This window comes from Sinocyclocheilus rhinocerous, unplaced genomic scaffold, assembly GCF_001515625.1.
Source record: "Sinocyclocheilus rhinocerous isolate Xijiao unplaced genomic scaffold, SAMN03320098_v1.1 scaffold260, whole genome shotgun sequence".
Taxonomy (NCBI): Eukaryota; Metazoa; Chordata; class Actinopteri; order Cypriniformes; family Cyprinidae; genus Sinocyclocheilus; species Sinocyclocheilus rhinocerous.
The window spans coordinates 647,069-671,280 of NW_015637541.1; the positions used below are offsets into that span (position 1 = coordinate 647,069).

The window sequence follows — 24,212 nt, forward strand, 5'->3', positions numbered from 1 at the left end:
AAGTTAAATATGACAGACACGTTTTAATTACAATCGTGGTGCAAATTTCCATATTTTATAAATTTTTATTAAATTTTTTTTATTTTCAGAATTTTTGGCACATAGCAAAAAATGTAATTATATATTATTGTTCTTTTTATATTTTACGTAAAAAATGACTGACATGTTTTAATTAAAATCATGGTGCAAATTTCAATATTTTATTCTATTTTTTTTTCAGATTTTTTTGGCACGTAGCAAAATCTTAATTATGTAATATTGTTCTTTTTTATGTAAAGTTAAATATGGCTGGCATGTTTTAATTAGAATCATGGTGCAAATTTCCATGTATAATTTTTTATTTTATTTTATCTTCAGATTTTTTTGAACATAGCAAAAACCTTAATTATGTAATATTATTCTTTTTTAATTAAATGTTAAATATGACTGACGTGTTTTAATTAGATTCACTTATCATAGGGATACTAACTTTGAAACTGAATTATATGCTTAATTCATTTTTTTATTATTTGAATTATGCATTCTTATTTGATTTTATTTGACTCAGGTTTGCACCGCCATCTCGGTGTTTGTGATCTCTCATTAGGGAAACTCTTCACTAAACACATATTTTTTTAAGTCAGGGTGCATTGGTCATTTTGGAGTTCGCTGACCTTAGAGACAGTAATTGAAGCCATGTGCTTTTGACACGAGAAGCTGTCCATTACTTGTGTGTTTGGTCTGCTTTGTTGTGTTTTATAGGGGACATTTGTGAGTTGAATTACTTAGGATCTTTTGATCAGGATTCTTGAGCAGGCAGGGTCAGATTGTCACTACATATCTTGATAATACGAGCATGGGATGAGAGCGGAAAGAGATTATTTCATGTTAAAACTCAGTCCATCTGCATGGCTTACACTTTATGGGAGATCTCTCACCCTGCAGGTCAAAGGTCATTTGGATTTAAAAGCTTTTCAAAGATTACTCCCACGCTCAACTAGAGCTTCAGGAAACTCTGAGATGTGGAGACACTTCCCAGATCACACGTAAAACTCCACCACTTCTTCCTTCCACAGCTCTTTCTGGTATAGAGCATTTCTTCTCTGATAAGACATCGGCTTTGTGACCTGTCACGATCTTATCTACTTGTAGTTTCACAGAGAGAATCTGATCCGATCTTATCTTTCCAGCACCATGCATATCTACAGCTCTCTGAGGAGCTAAACTTTCTCCAGAGATCCGACTGAGAGAGCTCTGCTCACCTTCGTGACCAACAGTTTATCAGTGTATGTGTCATTATGGACATCTGTTGAGAGAGACTGTTTTAATTCATAAGCAGTTAATGTGAGAGACACTTACAGAAATATGGCTTAAACGTTAAATTGTAAAGTTTATGTAAGATGTGATAAACTTTAAATTGAACATTCTATAAATAATCTATTCATTCAATTAATAGAGCAATAGATATACTGTTCAAAATTAAAGGGGTAGTTTACCCAAAACTGAAATCATTTACTCGCCCTCATGAGTTTCTTTTCTTCTGTCAAACACAAAATAAGATAATTTGAAGAATGTTGGTAACCAAACAGTTGCTGGTAGCCATTGACTTCCACAGTATATATGTTATTTTTCTTTACAAATTATGGAAGTCAATGGACTTTTTGGTCAATAACATTCTTCAAAATATCTTTTTTGTGTGAGATATATCTTCTAATGATATCATCTTATACGTTTCTTTATTCTGTTTGGGTGGATTTGGTTAGTTTCTTTCTTCAAGAAAAATGTTGGTAACCAAACAGTTGCTGGTAGCCATTGGGAAAAAATACTATTGAAAGTCAATGGCTACCAGCAACTTTTTGGTTACCAACATTCTTCAAAATATCTTGTGCAGAAGAAATGAAGTCATACAGGTTTGGAACAACTTTAGGGTGAGCAAATGATGGCAACATTTTCATTTATGGGTGAACTACAAATATTTGGACACTTTCTAATTTCTAGTCAAACATAAGAAATGTCATTAACTAAAGTAAAATGACCTTTTATGTTAAAACATTTGCAAAAACAATGGTTCGTTAATTATGCAAAAAGTTGTAGCATCATTTCTTTGCAGATGTCACTTGGTTTAACATTTTGTTATTTAATACAGTGTAATATAGTTAAAAAGCAACTCAGAGTAAGTTTTTGCTACAAAACCACATGCCCTGAGGCTTTCATGTCTTTACGTTTGATCTTGAAAAATACAGAAAAACACAAGAGGATACGCAAGTCAGAACTCTGGCTTGACCGAATGAAAGTTTTTTTCCACTTTGCTAGTAAAACTCTGACCTTGCTCTTAAAATCGGAGCGAAACAAAGCGACTAATGAACGAACCTCTTCAGCTCTAATGAAAACCGCCGCACTCCTGAAACTCTTTTGTGCTTTCTGTCCTCATCAGGCTGTAATCACCCCATTACTCCTTTGTTCCTTTTCTCTTCCTTTGTTTTTATGTCTTTTTAAGTTGAAATCCTTTCGCATGTAAGGCTTTCGGTGGCAGTAATCACCAGTATATGAGTCCAAACTGCTTCGGGCCTCTAGAACATCAAGATCAGAGGAGAAAAAAAGTTACTGCAAACAGGCAAGGAACATGAGGAAGTGAGGAAGAGCGAGCAGGATTGGGAAAAGTGAGAGTAGGGAAAAGCCTAATTGTGGGTGTTTTCCTGCCTGAAAAGCGATTTGGCAGAAGATGCTGTATGACCTGTCCAGCTTCTGATGGCCGACTTACAAGATCTGAGGTCATCACAGGCCATCCGCTGCTGGCAGATCCAACAGTTGGGAGCCAGCATCCAATGGGATACCATCTGTTCTGCCCTTCATTTGCAGATGTTTGTGCAATGTTGTCCAGTGAAAGTGGACAGTGTTCTTTGTCCACTTTCGAGAACCATGGACCTTTGTCAGGGTTTACACTAGAAATTTCCAAATAAAGTATATGAATGTTATATTGGTTATTTTTTTAATGCAAGTTATAGGTATATAGGTTATTGGATATTTAATTTTGCATTTTATTTTTCAACAATTTACAGTGATGCACTATATCTGTTCTAATTTGGCTAGTATTTGCTTGTTTATTTATTTATTTTTGTTTATTGAATGGTATATAGCCTATTGGATATTTAATTGTTTATTTAATGTGAATGTCCCCTATTTCATTTATTTTATTTTAATTTTAAAATCAACCATAAAATGGAATGCTTAATAGTTTATACAGTCTTTTCTGTACTTTTTTGACCACTGAATACTTTTTTTTTAAATTACCACTTGTATGCACAATAGACTCATTCAGTATTAGTTATTGGCTCTTTCTTTCTTTTCTTTTTTTCTTTCTCTTTCTTTCTTTCTTTCTTTCGATATATAAAATTTGATATTTAACTGTGAATGTACATGTCTTATTTTATTTTATTTTGGCCTTGGGTTGCAATTAATCAATGTGATCTTTTTTGTACCTTTTTGAATTCTGAATATTATTCATAAATGCATATTTTCATATTTTTTGGCTGAACAGACACCAAATTACACAACATTACAACATTAGGCCATTCGTGAAACTTGAGCAGAACAAATTTCCATGCAAATCGTTTTTAACACTATTCTTGCGTATGTTGTCACATTTGAATGAATAATTTTACAAACAGTTTACACAGAATTTTTTTTATAAATGAGGCATTCCAGATAAATATGACCCATAATTATGGTCCGGAGCATATGCAACTGCATAGAGCTCTATGACGTGTCATCAACAAAATCATAACACATTAGTTTGGCAGATCTCGTTCATCACTATTGCTCAGCTTGTGGTTGGCGTCGATCCAGAGGCATTTTCTCTGGAATGATCTCACATCTGCAAAGTGGCATGAAACGCGGCAGAAAATTGATTTGTATGACAGGACGTGATGCGTGCAGCCTGTGGCAGAACACACTGTCCTGCTTCCTAATGCACTCCTCCTTTTTTTCTGTCCATTTCACAGATTTTCTCTCTACAAAAAGAGTTGTAAAATAAATGACGAGCCGAGAGAAAGTGCACACTCGAGGGAGTTAATGCAACAGCTCCGAACTTGCCTTCAGAGGCTTTTAGCAGACGTGCTGTCATACCTCCAGTGCGGTGGATGTTGTCATGGGCCGCTCTGATGATACGCTGGGTGTTTGTGTGCCAGTGACTCACTTCACAACCCGCCAAACTCTCACCAGCCACTGATAACTGCACCATGTGGGCAGTGTTTTCCATTGTAGTCAAAGTAGAATGTGTGTGCGTGCCTGTTTTTGCGTTTAGTGTAGTGTCTCTACATGGTCGCGCGTTTACAGTTCTCCTCTGCTCTCTGTATCGTGCACGGCAGACCTCTTGGAGTTCCGCCCCGATGCGCGCACACACATGCACACAAACAAACACACACACACACAGGTGAGCACACTTCCACCAGCGGATAGAGCGTGTGTCGGAAAATATGTCGCGTCAACCACCTGAAAAGCAGATATCTGCTTTTTTTAAAGCTGCACACTTTGTGGATAATTGTCATAAAAAGAAATGTTCCAATATTAATTATGTCAATGTCCAATAATTGTTCAGTTGTTACATTGACTGCTGTCATTAAAAGAAACACATGAACACCCTCCAAGCTGTAAGGGGAAACACTGGAACATGCCCACGTTATGTGTTATAAATTTAAGCAAATGTAAATTATTTTCAGTTTGTTTTAGGATCATTTTTATTTTTGCTATATGATGCATTAATTAAGAAGTATACATCATATTAATATGTTGTATTGTTTTTTTTATCATATAATTTTTTTGCAAATTGCATTTTTACATTTTATACCACCCCACCCACCATATACCATCCTACCCAGCCCCAAGAAAGCAATCCCCGATTAAAACAAATGACATCTGAAGAAAAAAACTAACAAAAAAACAACAACATGTGCATATACATATACATAGCATGACTGAAATGCTAATTTAAAAAAAAGAAATAAATACATACAAAACAAAAAAAGATATATTTATACATATATATACCTCCACTCAATTCATGTCTAAGGTTTGTAAATCATTAACGAACGTGATAAATTGTTGCCATTTTTCAAAAAACGATTCCCCCCCCACCTCTGATATTGTATTTAATTTTTTCAAGTTTTAAAAAGAAGGCTAATATATGTTGTATTGTTAAATAAAAAATGATTTTACAATATAATGTAGAGAATAATGGGAATTACTGAAAATTTTTTCCCCATAAATAAAAAATAAACACATATAATAACATAATGAATCCATTTATTGATTTATTTATTAGTTTTTTAATGAATGAATGACAAATCTGAACATTGTGACTGATTGATTTTATCTTTTTTTATTTCTATTCTATTCTATTCTATTCTATTCTATTCATACCTCAAAGTGATGCACTTCAGGTCTCAAAAAAAAATAAAAAAAAATAAAATTTGCTGTCTTAAAATGTAATGAAAATTGTCCACTGGAATTACTTACTTGCATACATGAATGCATGAATGAATGTATAGTTGTGTATAATAAATGTATAATAATTAACTAACTAACTAACTTACTAAATAAGTACATTATTTATGTATTTATTTATTTAAATTTCTGATGTTTTTTTTATTTATTTATTTTTTTAATCCTCACCTATTGCAAAAACAAAATGATGCACTTCGGGCCTCACAAGCACACAGTGATGGTTCGGGTCAAGAATGCGGTTTATTCGTCTATATTTCCTCCATGAGCACGTGGTTTCTTTTAAGTCAGTGGACTGGCTGGTTCACTGAATTTATCCAGCTGTTTACGCATCTTTCAACATTTCAAGGTGGTTTCAGAAGAAAGACGAGTAGTTGCATTTGCACCAGTGTGTTTATGTGGAACTGTTTGATTGCTTTACATAATTGTCATTGTTAAGAAGTTTCACTCGAGGTTGAACTAATTGTTTACTGAGGAGAGCAGTCAGTCGAGCATGAGACGAAAGCTTCATTGTTCTTGTGAATTTTGAACTTTCCGAAACTCTTGGCTTGAGAAATCCTTCAGGAATTCTGGTAATGCTAAATATGCAGCATTGAGTAATTGAAGTGCATGGACTCGATTTTCTGGTCCTGACAGACTTGTTAAATAGTGCACAGATTTAACACACCACACGCAGGGGATGCTGTCAAGCTTCAGTCGAAGTTTAGATTGTGTGTGTGTGTGCACGCGCATTACATCACTAAGTAAAGCGGAGTCAATGATTCAGAGTTTCCTACCTGAGCCCGGTCTGGAAATGCAAACTTAGGAATAATTTGACTGAGAACAAACAGACAGGGACTATAGTATTTCTTAAAGGGAAAATGGTAGACCAACCTAACACAAATCATTAAATCGAACAAGCCAATTTAAGAAACAATTTAAAATTAATGGCAATGAAAATTGCTATAAATTTCAGAAATGAAAAGTCAAATTTATATTTTATTATATATTACTATACTATAATTCAGTTTTATTTTAATTAAAATTAGTAAATTGTATATATACACACATTTTCTAGTAATATATATTTATATACACACATTTAATACTTTAATAATATTTGTATATACTTAATCTATGTTTAGTAACTGTACTTTAATTGAATTTTATTTGAATAATAATATTTGTATATACTTAATCTGTTTAGTATTACTGTACTTTAATTGAATTTTATTTGAATCAAAATTAGTGAATTAGAGTGTATAATACACCCTTTCTAGTTATATATTTTTATATGTATGCTTGTATATGTGTGTATAATTTGATAATTTAATATTTGAATTGATATTTGTATTACTTTAAATATAAAACAATTTTATAGTTTAGTTTATATTAAAGAAAAAATTTTTAACTCAAATAAAATTCAATTTTAGAAAAAAAAAATACAATTAAGTTATAAGTTATATAAAAATTATGTTACTATATATATGTTGGTGATATATATTTTTTATTCAGTATTAAACAAATTCCTCTGTTCTGTCACTTGTAAATCCAGAGCCTTGTTAACATTTATTGAGTCAGCCTGAAGTGGTTTTATCAGGTTTGAGGTCTTGAGTCTACAGTTGTAAAGGTTTCTTGTTTGAAAACTGAGCACTCAGACAGATGAAAGACTTCCATATGGTGTTCATACTAATCTTCAGTGTTTTTGAGGGGCTTCGGTGGAGTATTAAAAGTACCACTGTAGTCTCACTGTACTTTACTGGATTTGATCATTCTGTGTATTGTACAGCTTTCAGCATTTTCCACTCAGTTGGCCAATCTCACTTCTAAACCAGAACTGCCATCCAGGTTATTTTGATCAACTCGGGTGTAATTTGCTGATGTTATTTTAATCCCTCCAAAGGCCTAAAATGTCACTGCTGTGCACATACCTTCATTCGAGATCATAAAACGTGATGCGTTAAAGAGCATGATTTGTATGCATGTTCATACCAAAGGCGTACATGATTAAATACTGTAAGAATATTTGGAAGCTCTTTAGTGACTCCCTTTAGCACATTTTTGAACTCCCATTGCTGCTCATAATGATGGAAATAATCTATAACACAGTTTCCAGTGTCTGTGTTCACTATGGAAAATAACAGACCATGTCTGAGAATATGAGGATTCATTGGGTCATGGGGACATAGAAGCGGTTTTGTTCCATGGACATGTTTTAAAAGTCTGTAAGTGTGACATGAATGTTTTAGAAAGTGCTCTTTCTAATAATAAAGCACAAGGTGAGAGCAGGGCTGTCTCTGATATTCTCAAAAAATAAGATTAACAGGTTAACTCAAATGTGACCCTGGAGCACAAAACCAGTCTTAAGTCGCTGGGGTATATTTGTAGCAATAGCCAAAAAAACATTTTATGGGTCAAAATTATCGATTTTTCTTTTATGCCAAAAATCATTAGGATATTAAATAAAGATCATGTTCCATGAAGATATTTAGTAAATTTCCTACCGTAAATATATCAAAACTTAATTTTTGATTAGTAATATGCATTGCTAAGAACTTAATTTGGACAACTTTTAAAGGCGATTTTCTCAATATTTGGATTTTTTTGCACCCTCAGGTTCCATGTTTTCAAATAGCTGTATCTCAATCAAATACTGTCCTATCATAACAAACCATGCATCAATGGAAAGCTTATTTATTCACCTTTGTATAAATTGTATAAATGTATAAATCTCAATTTAAAAAAATTGGCCCTTATGACTGATTTTGTGGTCCAGGGTCACAAATATTTGAATGTGCAGTGCTAAATTCTTACATAATGGAATTGACAAGAATTTGCATTTTATGACTGTTGTTTTGTTTTGTGCAAATATTCATTTTTAGATCCCCTGCATACTCACAGAAGATACCACAGCGACTACAGCTCCTCCAGCGAAAGCCCCTCCATAACATCATCAGACCCCGACTACAGACAAGGTTGTACTAATATCCTCATCAATTTTTTAATACAACAGGTGCATGAAGTATTTCTAGGTTCAGTGCTGGATAGTAACTGATTACTGGATTACGTAATCAGATTCCAAAAATTAAGTAATTATGATCAGGTTATATTAAATTTTAAAGTGCACATAATCAGATTACAGTTACTTTTCTTATAGATTACATGATTGCATCGTTTCTAAAAAAAACCTCCTTTCGCTTATACATTTATAAAGTCTTCCAGTTTTATGGAACAGCACACACCAGCCACTAGTCAGGTGACCATAAATACACAGAAAATGGAAAGGCCACACAATTTAATTGTAATTTGACATTGTATTATGTAACTAATTATTAGCTTTTCATCACCTCACAAACCCCACTTTAGGAAACCTTGGCGTAGTGTAATGTTTAAAGCACTATTTGATGTTGATAACAAAGAATGGAAAACATTTTCTTACAAGTTGCGTCAAAAGTACTCAAAGTACTCTGAATACCTTACCTAATATGTGTAATACAACAGATGTTGTTACAAACTACAATTTCCATTATGATTGTAATCAGTAATGGATTACAATTTGTAAGTAATATACCTAGCACTGGGTCATATTTTGCTCAAGTCAAAATGATCTCTTTAAACATATTTTATTAAATTCTGCTGGTTTAAGCTCTATTAGGAAGTTATATTACTCCACAAAAACTTTTTAGTCTTTTTGTAGCAGTGTCAACCCTAAATACATTTTTGAGTTTTTATCTAAAGCAAACTTTAGAATTGCTTGTTGAATTTTTGAATTGCCCATTTATACTGTCAACTTGTTACTCGTTAATTAAAAAAAATAAAAAAAATAAAAAATGATGTTATGGAAGCCCGTTTCCGCCACTGAATAAAAAAATAAAAAAGGTAAATTTTATCTCACTTTTTATCTCACAATTCTGACTTTTTTTCTCATAATTGTGATACAAACTCACAATTCTGACTTTTTTTCAAAAGTTGTGAGATATAAACTTGCAATTCTGAGAAATAAAGTCAGAACTGCGAGATATAAACTCACAATCTTGACTTTTTTTCTCAGAATTTATGAATGGCATTTATGAATGCAGTGTGAGTCATCGCATCTCATAATACTGTGGCCATTTCAACACTTTAGATGAATGTGGGTGGATGTCATTTGAATTCACTCATTGATGACCATCCAGTTCATATAGGGGACATAAAGATGCTTTTTTATTTGCATATTACTGTGCAAGGCACATACTTTACATGCATTCATTTCACAACTTTCCTCTGTACTCAAACAGCTAAGAAGCCGGAAGATTTAAGGCGATACAGCTCTCAGGTCGGCCTGTCAGAGCATGACGCCATTTCACTCAGCAGTGCACAGAGACACAGGTATTCTCTCTTTTTCTCTGATGCTTCCTGCTTTGTGTTGATCAATCATGCACATCCTGTCTGTACTGACCCCTTCTAGTGGTCTTTTGTGGACCCCAGCCCAAGTTAATGATAATCTAAACCCTTCCTGAGTTAATTTCCTCTCATCCTGTTCAAGTTTAGTTCTGGTTACAAGAACCGCAGCTGTGTGTGTGTGTGTGGTTTTACTGTGGGGACAAAATTGTCCCCAGAAATGATACAAACAGCACAAAACCTCAAAACCTCATCCTCATAGGTGAAAGTTATGTAAATATGTTTTCCTTGTTTCTAAGAGCAAGGTTTGGGTTAGTGTGTAGTATTGTAGATAGTGTGTGTAGTATAATGTAGATAGTTAGAACTGTGTTCAAGCAATAAAGTTCACAAATTTTCACAAATATTGTGAGAAATGTTATTTTGAACACATGGTTCTCATGATTTGAAAGGCTCATAAATCAGCCAAATAATGCTTTGCACGTCAATTAAAGTGTCAAAAGGTTTCTGTGGGAGTTAAAGGAAGTATGCAATAAATATTAGCATCTTAATATGAAAATCATTGCGCCTACGGGCTGTCCTTGCTAGGATATAACTTTTAAAGGTCGCTCTGTGTGTTTTTTAGATTATGGAAAAAGTGCTCTGCTTATAAATGTATGTGAAGTTGTTTTAAAATGAGCATTTGAATTATGTCATCACTATTGTCATAATCGTAAGACCAGTTTATGTTAGATACTTTGCACTTTGATATCCCACTGTTTTCCCTCGTTCTCTGCCATTAACAGCTTTTCCAGTGATCTCACAGCAGCTTTTGTTGCATTTTATTCTTATTTTCCCTGGCAAACCCCCAAAAGTCAATGTGAATACTGTAAAACCTTCCATCTAATATATTTCTCATTGAGTCAGTGATATTCTACTTCTCCCCCTGCTGGTTAACCAGCTGAACTACCCAACACCGCTCTTCCCTGCTGTAGATGTTGGCAGTGATGCGGTCATGACGAGGGTTGCCAGGTGTTCCTGTTTTGTAGAGCAGGTTTTGGGGCAGAGTTCAGTAATTGATTCCCTGAGGATGCCCAAGACAAAGAGCTGCGCCATGGGTCACCCCACAGCAACCAGCTGGCTCTGCTATTGGGTGGCATGCCAGAGTGCTTACGTAACACACAATGCTTCACGCTTATTCTGCTAGGATTCATTTTCACCTTTCCATCTTATGATCTGAATTTGAAAGCAGTGAAAATGCACGGAGTTACTACACTTGCAAACACCTTCCTGGTTTTGCCTTGTTTCCAGACTTTTTGAGGTGGGTCAGGATGAGCTGTCAGGCACAGAACTTCTGATCCAGCGTCAGGAAGAGTTGCACAGGCTCCAGGCCCGGCTATCTAGAGCCTCCATCTATCCCGGCGAAGACCCACGTGCCTCCATTCTGGACCTGGCTGAGCCCCTTCGCAGCAGTCCTTTGGAAGCAGGCCTTCATCCACGCAAATTTAAAGTAATGCAGTGTAGCTGAATTCAGATTGAATTCACATTATACAAGTTTTAGTGTTAGTGACAAAAGATAAAGTAGTCCAGTTTAATTGAGTTCAGATTGAATTCACTATGCATTGTATATTGCATTATTAATAATCTAAATAAAATGTAATCCAGATCATCTGAATTCAGATTGAATTGACTTCAGCTTTGTCATTTACACTATAACTTTTATGAAGTAATTGCATTTAACTGAATGCTTATTTATGCAGGTTTTGCATGATTGATGTAAAGCAAAAGAATCAAGGTCTACTAAATTCAGATTCAATTCAGTTTATGCAAGTTACTGTGTTAGTGACAAAGAATAAAGTAATCCAGTTTAACTGAATTCAGATAGAATATGCCTAAAGTGCATTTACTGTACATTACATTGTGAATAAAATAACAATCCAGTCCTTCTGAATTCACACTGAATTCACTTTAGTTTTGCACTATTCACACTATAACTGCCATTAAGTAATCCATGCTCAATTGAATTCATAGTTATTTTAAGCATGTTTAAACGTGAATGATGCAAAGCTGAATAAATAAGTCACCTTAATTCAGATTGAGTTATAGTGTAAATGATGCAAGCATAAAAGAATTCAGTTTGACTTAAGATGTTACTTTGTAAATTATATATATGTTTTCTGAAGGAAAAAGCAGAATAACTTCAAATTGTTACTAAAACTAAGTTTAACTGTGTGGGACCTTTAAAATTTATTTTGTTCTTGTTGTAGAATTTGTTTGGCCCTGAGTTTGTGAGGATGAGCAGCGAGCCAACTGTGGTTTTAACCGTTCCTTCATCCATAATGGTAAGACAGCTAATCTGCTTTGCTTTATGCTGCTACGTAATTGTATATACATTTATCGTTTTTGCATGTGTTTCAGCAGAACAAGCGTGGGAAGGTGGAGGAGAGTCAGAGGAAGGTGGGGGTGGTCTTACTGAACGGGCAGAAGTTGGAGCTGTGTTGCGATGTGAAGGCGGTCTGTAAGGATGTTTTGGACATGGTCGTAGCTCACATTGGACTGGTCGAGCACCATCTCTTCAGTCTCGCCTACTTTAAAGGTGCATAAACCATCTTCCTTTAAAACTGGTATTAAACTATGTGAAAATTCACTCTCTACTTTTCTGCCCCCATTAGTATTTTGTATACCTTTCGGTGTTATACAAAAAACTAAAGTAAATATGTTTTCATAGAAATACAGTTTTGTGTTTTTTGTTATTTAAGTCAAGTCTAAATGAAAGCTCCATGCAGAATGTATTAATATCTTATTACTCCTTCATGTTAATGTCCTCTTTGGAATGGTGTTTAGGAAGAATTTCTTGGAAATGTCAACAGTATGATTTATTGCAGCTTATGTTATGGGTACCTGTTCAGGTAAACAGAGCAATTTGATCATGAAGTGTGTAAATACAACAGAATAAATAACTCTGTTGTTCTCTTCCTGACGTGCTACCCCGCGTGACTCCTTTAGTTACAGCTCTAATGGACATGGGTGATTTGTGTCCACAGATGGTTCATTAAGTCCTCTGACTCATGCCTCCCAAACCAAAGGCTGCTTTAGTTTGTTATGCTGCATTGAACTCTTTTAGCATAATCTGTTTGTTTATCTTTCTTTATCTTTCCTCTTTTTTTTTTCTTTTAGATGACGAGTTCTTCTTCATTGAACCTGATGCCAAACTTTCAAAGGTGGCGCCTGAAGGTTGGAAGGATGACCCGAGGAAAAAGAAGATGGATGTCAATTTTAATCTGTTCCTACGTATCAAGTTCTTTCAGGATGATGTCAGTCTGATACAGTAAGAGCTGACAACATAATCAGAGTCTAAAAATAGAATTCTTTCTTATGAGTCATTAGCTTTTTCATGAATTGCAAAATAATGCAGTAAATCATTGCAATCTTTATTTATCAGAAATGTAGCTACAGTAGAAAGCCAAATGCTTTTACAGCGGTTTTAATTTTATTGGTGCAACTCCAGAACTTTGTGGTTACGTGTTCCTCTTGTTAGGCCACCACAAAGAAAATATAAACCAGTTCACAGTGGGTCTCAATTATGTTGCAAAAATATGTTTTCAAGGAAATAGTTTGAAATAGCTGAACAAAAATATATTTTCTCACTTCACCCACCTTTGTCAGCTTCATTTTAGTAAAGACTATGGAATACCCAAGACGTGTCACTCGTATAGTTTTGAACGGGGAAAAATGCAACACTCAATATGGCCGCTCTATCGAATGAAGCCCCGCCTTTTGAGCAAAAGAGCCAATCGCTAATCAGTAAAGTCACCGTGTCACTGCAGCTGCCCTTAGAAGTCGGTTGCTATAGAAACAGTCATAAGCTATAAGAAATACGCTTTTTATAACTCTATTTGTGCAAAAGAAACAACATTTATGACACAGTTGTTGTCAGATTTCATTGGTGATTTCAAATATGAAATTTAATCGTGAGCTTAGTGAACAGTTTTGGAGAATTTGATGTTTTCCCATTCAAATAGATAGGAGCTGCACTTGCATGCCTGAGAGGCGTTTCAAAGATGACTGCCGAGTGATATGACTTGAAGCATATATATACACACTATTGTTCAAAAGTTTGGGGTCTGTAAGATTTTTAAATGTTTTTGAAAGAGTGTCATATGAAGAAATACGCTTTTTATAACTCTATTTGTGCAAAAGAAACAACATTTATGACACAGTTGTTGTCAGATTTCATTGGTGATTTATTTCAAATAATTTAATCGTGAGCTTAGTGAACAGTTTTGGAGAATTTGATGTTTTCCCATTCAAAGAGATAGGAGCTGCACTTGCATGCCTGAGAGGCGTTTCAAAGATGACTGCCGAGTGATATGACTTGAAGCATATATATACACACTATTGTTCAAAAGTTTGGGGTCTGTAAGATTTTTAAATGTTTTTGAAAGAGTGTCATATGCTCACCAAGGCTCAATTTATTTGATCAAATACATAGCAAAAAAGTAATATTGTCAAATATTACAATTAAAACCATTTACTATATTAATATATTTTAAAATGTAATTTATTCCTGTGATGGGAAACTGAATTGTCAGCCATTCTCAAGACACAGTTATTATTATCTATGTTGAAAACAGTTTGCTACTTTTCTCAGCGCTACTTAATATAGCTGTGGAAACTGTAACACTTTTTTTTTCAGCATTCTTTGATTAATAGAAAGTTAAAAAAACAACATTTATTTGAAAGATTGTCACAATGTAACAATTTGAAATTCTTTAATGTCACATTTAATCAGTTTAATGTGTCCTTGCTGAATAAAAATGTAAAAAAAAAATAATAATAAAATAAACAAACAAAATCTTCCATACTTTTGAACAGTTATTTATATTAGCATGTACAGTATATACGTATGTACATGTATGTATTATTCAGTTAACCCAAAATAATTAATTAACATTGTTTTATATAGACACACAATGACCAAACACCAGTACTACTTGCAGCTGCGGAAGGATATATTAGAGGAGCGGGTACGCTGTGACCTGGAAAATGCCATGATCTTGGCATCTCTGGCACTGCAGGCAGAGTTTGGGGACTATCAGACTGAGGTACAAACTACAGCAGAAAAATAGAGGAAAATTTTGTTTGAGATTTTTGAAAATGTATATTTTATTTTATTTTATTTTATTTTATTTTATTTTATTTATTTTATTTTATCCCAAAGTGCATTGCATCTAAAATACAAATATTTTTGTGAAAAAGGAATCTTAAATTCTACATCTAAAGTTTATTTTGGCCATCTGAGCATCATCTTATCTCAGTACATGTTTTCTCCTCTTTGTTCCGTCAGCTTCACGGAAAGACATATTTCCGAACGGAGCACTACCTCCCTGCTTCGGTTCTGGATAAGATCGATCAGACCACCATTAAAGAAGAGTTACCCAAACTCCACAGCTCATACTACAACGCTTCAGAGCAGGAGGCCGAACTTGAGTTCCTCAAGGTCAGGAACGAAACGCATCAATCAAGTGTGATTCAAGGCAGAGCTTCCTGATTGGCCAAACTTCCATAATTGACTTGAATAAACGTAGATTGCTGCAGTCTGTTTTCTCTCAGATACTCTTGATTACAGCTTTTTGAATCGGGAGTAGTCGCAAGACCAAAAGTTGTTCTTGGAACTTGGTTGTACACATTCACATACATCGTTTCTTTTTTTTTAACTAGATAAGTGCAGTCAATAATTGTGAATAAATGGACTTTAATTATTTTGATTCAGATAAATTTCCTTTCCTAATAGCTGTTGTTGTAGACTGCATGTGATTAGATCTGTCTCGTCATTTCTCTGTTATGTGAAGGTGTGCCAGAGACTGCCGGAATATGGAGTTCACTTCCATCGTGTGCTTCCAGAAAAGAGATCCTTGACTGGCATCATGCTGGGCATTTACTCGAAAGGTGTCCTCATCTTCGAGGTCCTGAATGGAAATCGAACCCCTGTGCTAAGGTTCCCCTGGAGGGATACCAAGAAGATCTCTTTCACGGTAAGATGTTTAAATTCGCATGTTTACATTTAGTGGAAATCACACGGCTGTGCTGGAGTTTCCCAGAAAAAGTTCAGCTTCAGGCTGTTTCCACATGGAATCATTTGGAGTGTCAGTAACCCCTTATGTCTTTGTGTTTCTGTATGGTAGAAAAAGAAGATTTGCTTGCAGAACACTTCGGACGGGATCAAACATCTGTTTCAGACAGATAGTCCGAAGACCTGCCAGTATCTGCTGCACCTGTGCTCGGCCCAGTACAAATTCCACCTGCACATGAAAGCCAGACAGAACAACCAAGAACTGCAGGACCTGGGTAAGAAAAGAAAAAAAAAAAGAGCAAATACAATGGCGACTGAGAAATCAAACATTGATTTTTAGGATTTACACTTTATGAAAAAAAAAAACACAAAAACACTATAAATATTGTAAATATAGATTCAGATTGTATTTTTTTTTTTAATGATTTCTTTATTTTTGTTTGGCACTTTTAGTTCGGAATCTTTTTAAAGAAATCAATACTTTTGTTCATAAAGGATGCGTTATGATCAAAAGTGTTTAAAAATAACAATAAAGACATTTATAATGTTAGAAAAGATTTCTATTTCAATAAAATGCTGTTTAAAATTTCTGTTCATCAAAGAATCATGAACAAATAACAGTTTCCACAAAAATCAACATAATAATAATAAATGTTTCTTGAGCAGCAAATCAGTATATTAGAATGATTTCTGAAGGGTCATGTGACACAGTAATGATGTGTCACATGACCCATGTGAAAATTCAGTTTTGCCATCAAAGGAATAAATCCCATAAAAATATATATTAATAAATATGTAATATAATTAAAAAAAACACTGTTGTAAATTGTAGTATTATTCCACAATACTGTTGTTTTACTGCATTGTTGTTCAAATAAAACATTAAAAAAACGCTTACAGACCTCAAACTTTCGAGCAGCATTTAATGGATTTACTTAGAATAAACATTTTATAATATTAAACAAATCACATTCTGTTTTCAAATTTTCCTCCAAGACGAGAGCACACTTTTAAAGACAGAAGTAAGACCACTTGAGGACTTCTGATATTTAATTTCCATAATTCAAAAATATTTGCATCAAAGAGAAAACTTTTAGTTTCAGGCAGAATATGAGTTAAACTCCTAGTTATTAAACAAAATGAGAAAAGCTAATTTGAAATAAGAGGCTTTGAGAAAATTGGGAAGTGTTCCAAATGGCCCATTCTCCTCAGGCTGCTCTTGAAGAATTGGCATTGAACTGAAAGTTTCAGGTTTGAAAAAGCAATCTAGAGTCAACATAAGCCGGGATGTAGAGCTTTCTTTGTTGTGTAAAAACAACAAATGCCATGTGAACTGAAGTTCTTGGTTTTAACTGTTGCTCTTTTCATGTCGTTTACCATCTTCTGTCCTTTTTCCCTGCAGAGAACTCTCCTCTGAGCAGTCTGCAGTACTCTGATGGGATGGGTGCAGTTAGTCTGTCCCCCAGCTCTGACCCTGAACTCTACAAGAGGATGTCCTACTCTGAGATCTCCCTCAGCAAGGGTTCGAGTCGGATCTCTGTTCCTCCCGAACCACCTTATCCAGGGTTCAGCAGCAGCTCCAACCCCAGGATGAAGAGTCGTTCCCATCATAACTTGGGTCAGCTGCCTGAGTCGCCAGAGCACAGGATGGTGCCTTTCAGTAGCCAATCACAGAGCAGCATGACACGTTCACAAGTGCTTGCATCAACACACCAGCGTGCAAGCTCCGACACGGACTCCATCGCTGTCGCCAGACAGCAGGAAGGGTGAGAGACACATATAAAACAAATGACATTCTTGTGTTATTCACTGTTTGTCTTGTAGTTTTTACATTCTCATCTCATCTCTTAACTTTTAGTTTGTTTTATACGGTCATTACACCTATCTCACTTTCCTATCTTTGTACCAATCTTCTGCTCTGAGTAATTTTTTTTCTTTTTTCTTTTCATTTTACAAAATCTTTACACCAGTCTCACTCTCTAGCTCTGACATGGTTCTCTTGCTCTTCTCTTTTAGAATATTTTTTTTTACAGCTGTTGTCTTCTTCTGTAGTTTGTCATGTAAATAATGTCTTTACAGCTGTCTCACTCTCTTAACCTTGTATAATTTGTTTCGTTTTCATAATTAGAGAATAACTCATTCTGCTTGGCTGCAGTTTGTCTTTTTGTAAATCTTTACACTCAATGTACACTTATTTTACAATGTCTTTACACCCGTCTCACTATCCTTTTCTGCTGTAGTTTGTTTTGTCTTTACGACAGTTTGTCTTATTTCTTTCTGCTTGTGTTAATTTCTATTTTCTTTATATATGTCTCACTCTCCTGCTGAGTGTTTTTTTTACAATATCTTTACACCCGTCTCACTCTAGCTCTGACATGGTCTCTCTTATTTCTTTAAAACTGTCTCAATCCCCTGATCTGCTGCTGTTTTTTACATGCTCGTCTTGTTCTCTTGCTCTGCTATTTTACAATATTTTTTACAGCTGTCTCACTCTCCTAACCTTGTATAATTTGTTTCATATTCCCAAATAGAGAATAACTCATTCTGCTTGGCTGCAGTTTGTCTTTTTGTAAATCTTTACACTCATTTTACACTTTTTACAATGTCTTTACACCCCTCTCACTATCCTTTTCTGCTGTAGTTTATGACATATTTGTCCCCGTCTCACTCTCCTGATCCATACAGTTTGTCTTATTTCTTTCTACTTGTCTTAATCTCATTTTCAGTTTCTTTTAGTGTCTTTATATCTATCTCACTCTCCTGCTCCGAGTGAGTCTTTTTTTTTTTTCTCCAATGTCTTTACACCCGTCTTACTCTCTAGCTCTGACGTGGTTTGTCTTATATTTCAAAGTGTCTCAGTCTTCTGATGATTTGTATCTTCACACTTGTATCACTCTCCTGCAGTGATTAGTCTTATCATATCTTTACACCCGTCTTTTTCTCCTGCTTGGTTGTAGTTTGTCTTGTAGTTTCTTTACACTTCTCTCACTCCTGTAGTTTATCTTATAAGGTCTTTACACCTGTCTCACTCTCCTCTTCTGCTGTAGTTTGTTTTATGATATCACTGAATCTATCTCAATCTCTTGATTTAATTCAGTTTGTCTGATTTCTTTACACATGCACCAATCTCCAGTTTTTTAAAATATTTTCTTTTATATCTTTACACCTGTCTCACTCTCCTAATCTGCTGTAGTTTGGTTTATTTCTTCAAAACAGTGGCATTGTGATTACTGTCTTACATCTTTATACTCGTCTCACTCTCTACCACTGGCATGGTTTCTCCTTATGTCTTCATACTTGTCTCACTCTCCTGCTCTGCTGTGCTGTTTTACAATATCTTTACACCCGTCGTCTTCTCCTGATCAGTTGTAAATCATGTCTTTTATACCTGTCTCACTCTCCTAATCTTGTAAAATTTGTTTTGTAATGTCTAATAGATAATAACTAACTTTAGCGTCCTGCTATGTCTTTTTTGTATCATTTGTACCCAATTTACACTCATTTCACAGTGTCTTTACACCTGTCTCACTCTCCTAATCTGCTGTAGTTTGGCTTATTTCTTCAAAACAGTGGCATCGAGTCTACCGTCTTACATCTTTATACTCGTCTCACTCTCCTACCTTTTAGTTTTTTATACCCATCTCACTTTCATGCTCGTCTGCAGTTTGTGTTCTAATGTCTTTACGCCTGTCGCACTCTCCTGATCTGCATTTCTCTGTTGCTCTGTCGCTTGGCACTGAGCTGCCTGGGGCCAACAGCATTAATCGGTTCTCATGGAAGACAGACAGCCACTGTGCATGTGAGAGTGACAGACTTAAAACTGTGTTTGCAGATGTTTGCGAACATTTTTGTGTTCCTGTGAAGATAATTGTAATGTTTTAGACTCCATGATGTAATGCATGCTCAGTTGGGGAAGTCTTGATTTAGCAGATTATAATCAAGAACGTTTTTATGAATTGAGTATATAATTTCGGCTTCTAAATATGCAGTGAGTTCCTCACTCCAGCGATATTATGGATTGATCAGAAAATGAAAATAACTGCATTTATTCCGCTCTGCCACTGGAAGTAATTGCCTCTGCGCTGATTTTCATGATCATTTTCTTTTTCCCCTGCATCATCAGTGTGTTCAGCAGCACGGTGGATGACAGTCCCCGCTGGAGCCCCAAAAGCTTGAAGAAAGAGTCCGACTCTTCCTCCTGTGAGGACACGGGACAGGCGTATGTCGTAGGTGAGGACAACGAGAACCGACCGGCTGTTTCTTTCTTATATCCACTCGCACATGGCTCATCACCCTCAAAGGACTTGTCTTTCTGCTTTTGAACGTTCTCTAACTTCCTTACTTTGTAGTCTCTCTCTTCTGATAGTCTGTCAGGATAGTGGGCGGAATCTGTCTGTGCGTCTCAGCCGCTGTCTGCCTCTTTCGTTTTATCTTTTGAACAGCTCTCTCCCTCTGTTCCCTCACTGATCTTTTCATTTTACCTCTCCATTTCATCCCATCAGCCGCTGTCAGATCAGACAGAGCAGCAGCCCAAATCCTCTCAACATCTTCCTCCGCATGTAGAGAGATGCCATAAAGAGATTACAGTCTGAATTTATGCGCTTGTACATGCATCACTGCATTTCTATATGTCAGAGAATAATACAAGCCTTTATACAATTTAAAAGCCACCGTCAGTATTCGGCTGATGCTGGTTTTCAGTGGATGTGGCTGATATTATACTGACAGGCTGTGTGTCACAGTGATTTAACCATGCTAAATAATAGTTTTGGGGTTAAATTGACCCTATTTATTTATTTATAAATAATTTTATTTTATTCCTTCATGCATGTTTTATTGTTCTCCATTTCATCCCATCAGCCGCTGTCAGATCAGACAGAGCAGCAGCCCAAATCCTCTCAACATCTTCCTCCGCATGTAGAGAGATGCCATAAAGAGATTACAGTCTGAATTTATGCGCTTGTACATGCATCACTGCATTTCTATATGTCAGAGAATAATACAAGCCTTTATACAATTTAAAAGCCACCGTCAGTATTCGGCTGATGCTGGTTTTCAGTGGATGTGGCTGATATTATACTGACAGGCTGTGTGTCACAGTGATTTAACCATGCTAAATAATAGTTTTGGGGTTAAATTGACCCTATTTATTTATTTATAAATAATTTTATTTTATTCCTTCATGCATGTTTTATTGTGCACATAAATCCAAATAAATAATTTTTCCTTTTCGGGTGACATACAAAATTCTTTTACTTTTCAGTCTCTTCATTTTGGTATGTAACACCATGGTTCAATCAATTCCTAGTGGAAATTCACTTGGAAATACATTATGCAAAATGAAAACACTGTTTTGTGTTATCTTTAACCATGATGAAATCATCATTGTTGCTTTAAAATGACAAATTAAGACATCAGTCTTCAATAAATACTTGAATTTGTTAATAGTAATAATACACTGAACAAAAATATAAACGCAACACTTTTGTTTTTGCCCCCATTTTTCATGAGCTGAACTCAAAGATCGAAGACTTTTTCTATGTACACAAAAGGCCTATTTCTCTCAAATATTGTTCACAAATCGGTCTAAATCTGTGTTAGTGAGCACTTCTCCTTTGCCAAGTTAAGTGATATAACTGTGATTGTAACTACAGTACCATTCAAAATTTAGTGTTAAAATTTAGTTATTTAGATTTTAAAAAAATTTTTTGAAAGAAATATCTTATACTCACTAAAGCTGCATTGTTTGAGCAAAAATACAGTGATAACATTAATATTGTGAAATATTATTTCAGTTTTAAGTAACTTTTTTCTTTTTATTCCTGTGATGCAAAGCTGAATTTTCAGCAGCAGGAATCATTGATGATATTTTTTATTTATTCTTATTTTATTATTCTATATTTATTTTAAATAAAATGTTTTTTTTTAACATTATTATTGACTTGACTGTTAATTTTCAACAGTAAATATCAATTTAATATTTCTTTGCTGAATAGAAGTATTAATTTATGATCTGAACTAGGAGTAACACAAAATAAAAAGAAGTTGATTATCATTTTCTTTATTAATACTGTATTATTAATATATAATTATAAATAAAAAGCATGTTTCAAATTGTTGAATGATATTTACAAATAATATGGACAAATAATATTTAATAATATTTTAATTATCCAATCAGAGTCAAGCTATCAATTTTATAAAATGCATAAAGCAAATGAAATAAATTGACTAAGATTTGGAATGCATGTATTTAAAAAAAATATGCATTAACAATAATTGGTTTTGAAAATGACACAAGGAAGGAATTGTCAGGATATCAGACTTAATTTCCCCTTTTATACATACATTACATTTTTTATGTAGTTGCGCCTGTCTAGTGATTGATTCGTTTTTTTTTTTATGATCTCCAGGTGTGAGCATGCACAGCTCTGGAGTGCCCTCTACTCCTGCCTCCTCCATAGGAATCACTGGTACGCTGTATAATCATTTAGCTTTGTGTAGCACAGCACAGCTCTGTGTGCTTTTCTGCCTGTCATCTGTTTCTTTTCAATGGTCAAATTTAGTAAGTCCTAAATGTTGGTAGGAAATGTCATGTCCTGGTCTGGCCCTAAAACACAAACATCTGCTAAAATTGCAGTGAACTTTACGTGAAGCAAAACAGGCCTGTTTTTAATGTCAACAACAGTAGTTTACCTCGCAGTGACACCGACCTCCGCTTAATCAGAGCTCAGGAACCCAAAGTCTTACGAGAACTTGCCAAATCCAACATGCTCCGGATTGCTATGTCTTCTCTGGTGTTTTACATGGCATGGAGAACATCTTTTCAAAAGCACTGCTCTCTCGCGCGGACACTTGGCTCAAGTTTCATTGGCGTCTGTCTCTGGCTCAGACGCATTCTGCTTCGCTAAGCTGTGTGTTTTTTAGCAGCTCTGATATACGGCTGTGTTGTGGGCTAATCTCCCTCATCCTCGAGAATGAGCTGCTGGCCACGGATGTTAGTATAGCACATCAGAGCTGGGCCAAACATAAGGCCGTCCCTTCGCACCAAGACACTAGTTATGAAAAATTAGCCCAGCTTATGGAGAGCTGTGCATGTGTTTGATATGTTTAATACCAATATAAATACACAGAGCAAGCGTTAGCCTGCTTTCACTAGCTCTTCCCAGTTCTTCAACTTGTTACATCACAGATGTATACAATACTTCCTAACTATTCTGTATTTGATCAATTCAAAATGCAAAATTTTTTCAAGTATACATATTTGTTTTGTAAGTTTTGTATAATTATTCATTTTTAAATACAAAAAATTTACTACATTTGTGTTCTGTACTAAATGTATATAAAGAGTCAGATAATAATAATAGTAGTAAGTAAATAGTAGTAAAAAAGTTAATCAACTAAAATTCTAGTTAACTGAAAGAAATTAAAAAACATTTTTTATTTTTTAACAAATTGATAAAAACTATACAAACATATTTAATTAGACTTTAAAATGATAAATTATAGACTATCTATCTATCTATCTAAGCCACTTTACTTATTTATTTATTTGTTTGTTTGTTAAAGCTACTTATTTATTTATTAAAACTAGGGATGCACCGATACCGATACTGGTATCGGTATCGGGCCCGATACCGATACCAGTATCGGTATCGGTGCATCCCTAATTAAAACTATTTATTCATTTATTAAAGCTACTTATGTATTTATTAAAGCTTCTTTATTTATTTATTTAAAAAAATCATATGAAATTAAATGTATTACAAAAATTACATACTACATGACCCCTTTAAAATTAAATGAAAGATAATTGCGGTGCTCACTGTGGTCTGTAGAGATTTTTTTTTTTTTTCTATTTTGTGATGCTTGTTTTGTTTTATTTTGTTTGAAAATGTAAATTTGTGAATAGGATTTTACATTTTTAATTGTGTTTGTGATGGATTGACCTTCTGAGAGTTACAAAGTGTGTTTGTATGAATGAACACTCTGTTTTAAAACCAGACCTCTTTCCCTTTGGTATTTCCCACCCACAGACGCCTTGAAGAAGAAAGTACATGCCTTACCCTCCCCAGAGCAAGAGATACAGACCATAAATCTGAAGAAAGATGTCAAGTACGGGCTGGGTGAGTAACAAGACCCTCTGCTGTAGAGACGGGTTCACATGTCCAGTCAGAATGGAACTCTACTGACACAGAAATGCTGTTAAACGGCTGGATTATTGGAACACACACACACACACACACACACACACACACACACACACACACACACGACTCTGGCAGGAATAAGCGTAGTGTGACATAGTGCAGAGGTCTGGCAGTCC

At 34.9% G+C, this 24,212-nt stretch overlaps 1 protein-coding gene across 3 annotated transcripts in view; it reads left to right on the top strand.

The window, feature by feature from the left end:
• LOC107749010 (tyrosine-protein phosphatase non-receptor type 13-like) overlaps nt 1-24,212 on the top strand; it is a 106,675-nt gene that overhangs the window by 61,004 nt on the left and 21,459 nt on the right. Inside the window, exons 8-21 of one of the 3 annotated variants that reach the window (XM_016564055.1) lie at nt 8,340-8,432; nt 9,735-9,825; nt 11,125-11,323; nt 12,081-12,155; nt 12,232-12,409; nt 12,991-13,141; nt 14,780-14,918; nt 15,161-15,313; nt 15,666-15,848; nt 15,999-16,161; nt 17,289-17,652; nt 20,010-20,116; nt 22,300-22,359; nt 23,923-24,012. In XM_016564055.1, coding sequence (XP_016419541.1) covers nt 8,340-8,432; nt 9,735-9,825; nt 11,125-11,323; nt 12,081-12,155; nt 12,232-12,409; nt 12,991-13,141; nt 14,780-14,918; nt 15,161-15,313; nt 15,666-15,848; nt 15,999-16,161; nt 17,289-17,652; nt 20,010-20,116; nt 22,300-22,359; nt 23,923-24,012 — 2,046 coding nt within the window. The remainder of the gene's footprint in view (nt 1-8,339; nt 8,433-9,734; nt 9,826-11,124; nt 11,324-12,080; nt 12,156-12,231; nt 12,410-12,990; nt 13,142-14,779; nt 14,919-15,160; nt 15,314-15,665; nt 15,849-15,998; nt 16,162-17,288; nt 17,653-20,009; nt 20,117-22,299; nt 22,360-23,922; nt 24,013-24,212) is intronic. The other 2 variants (XM_016564056.1, XM_016564057.1) reach the window with 2 other exon arrangements.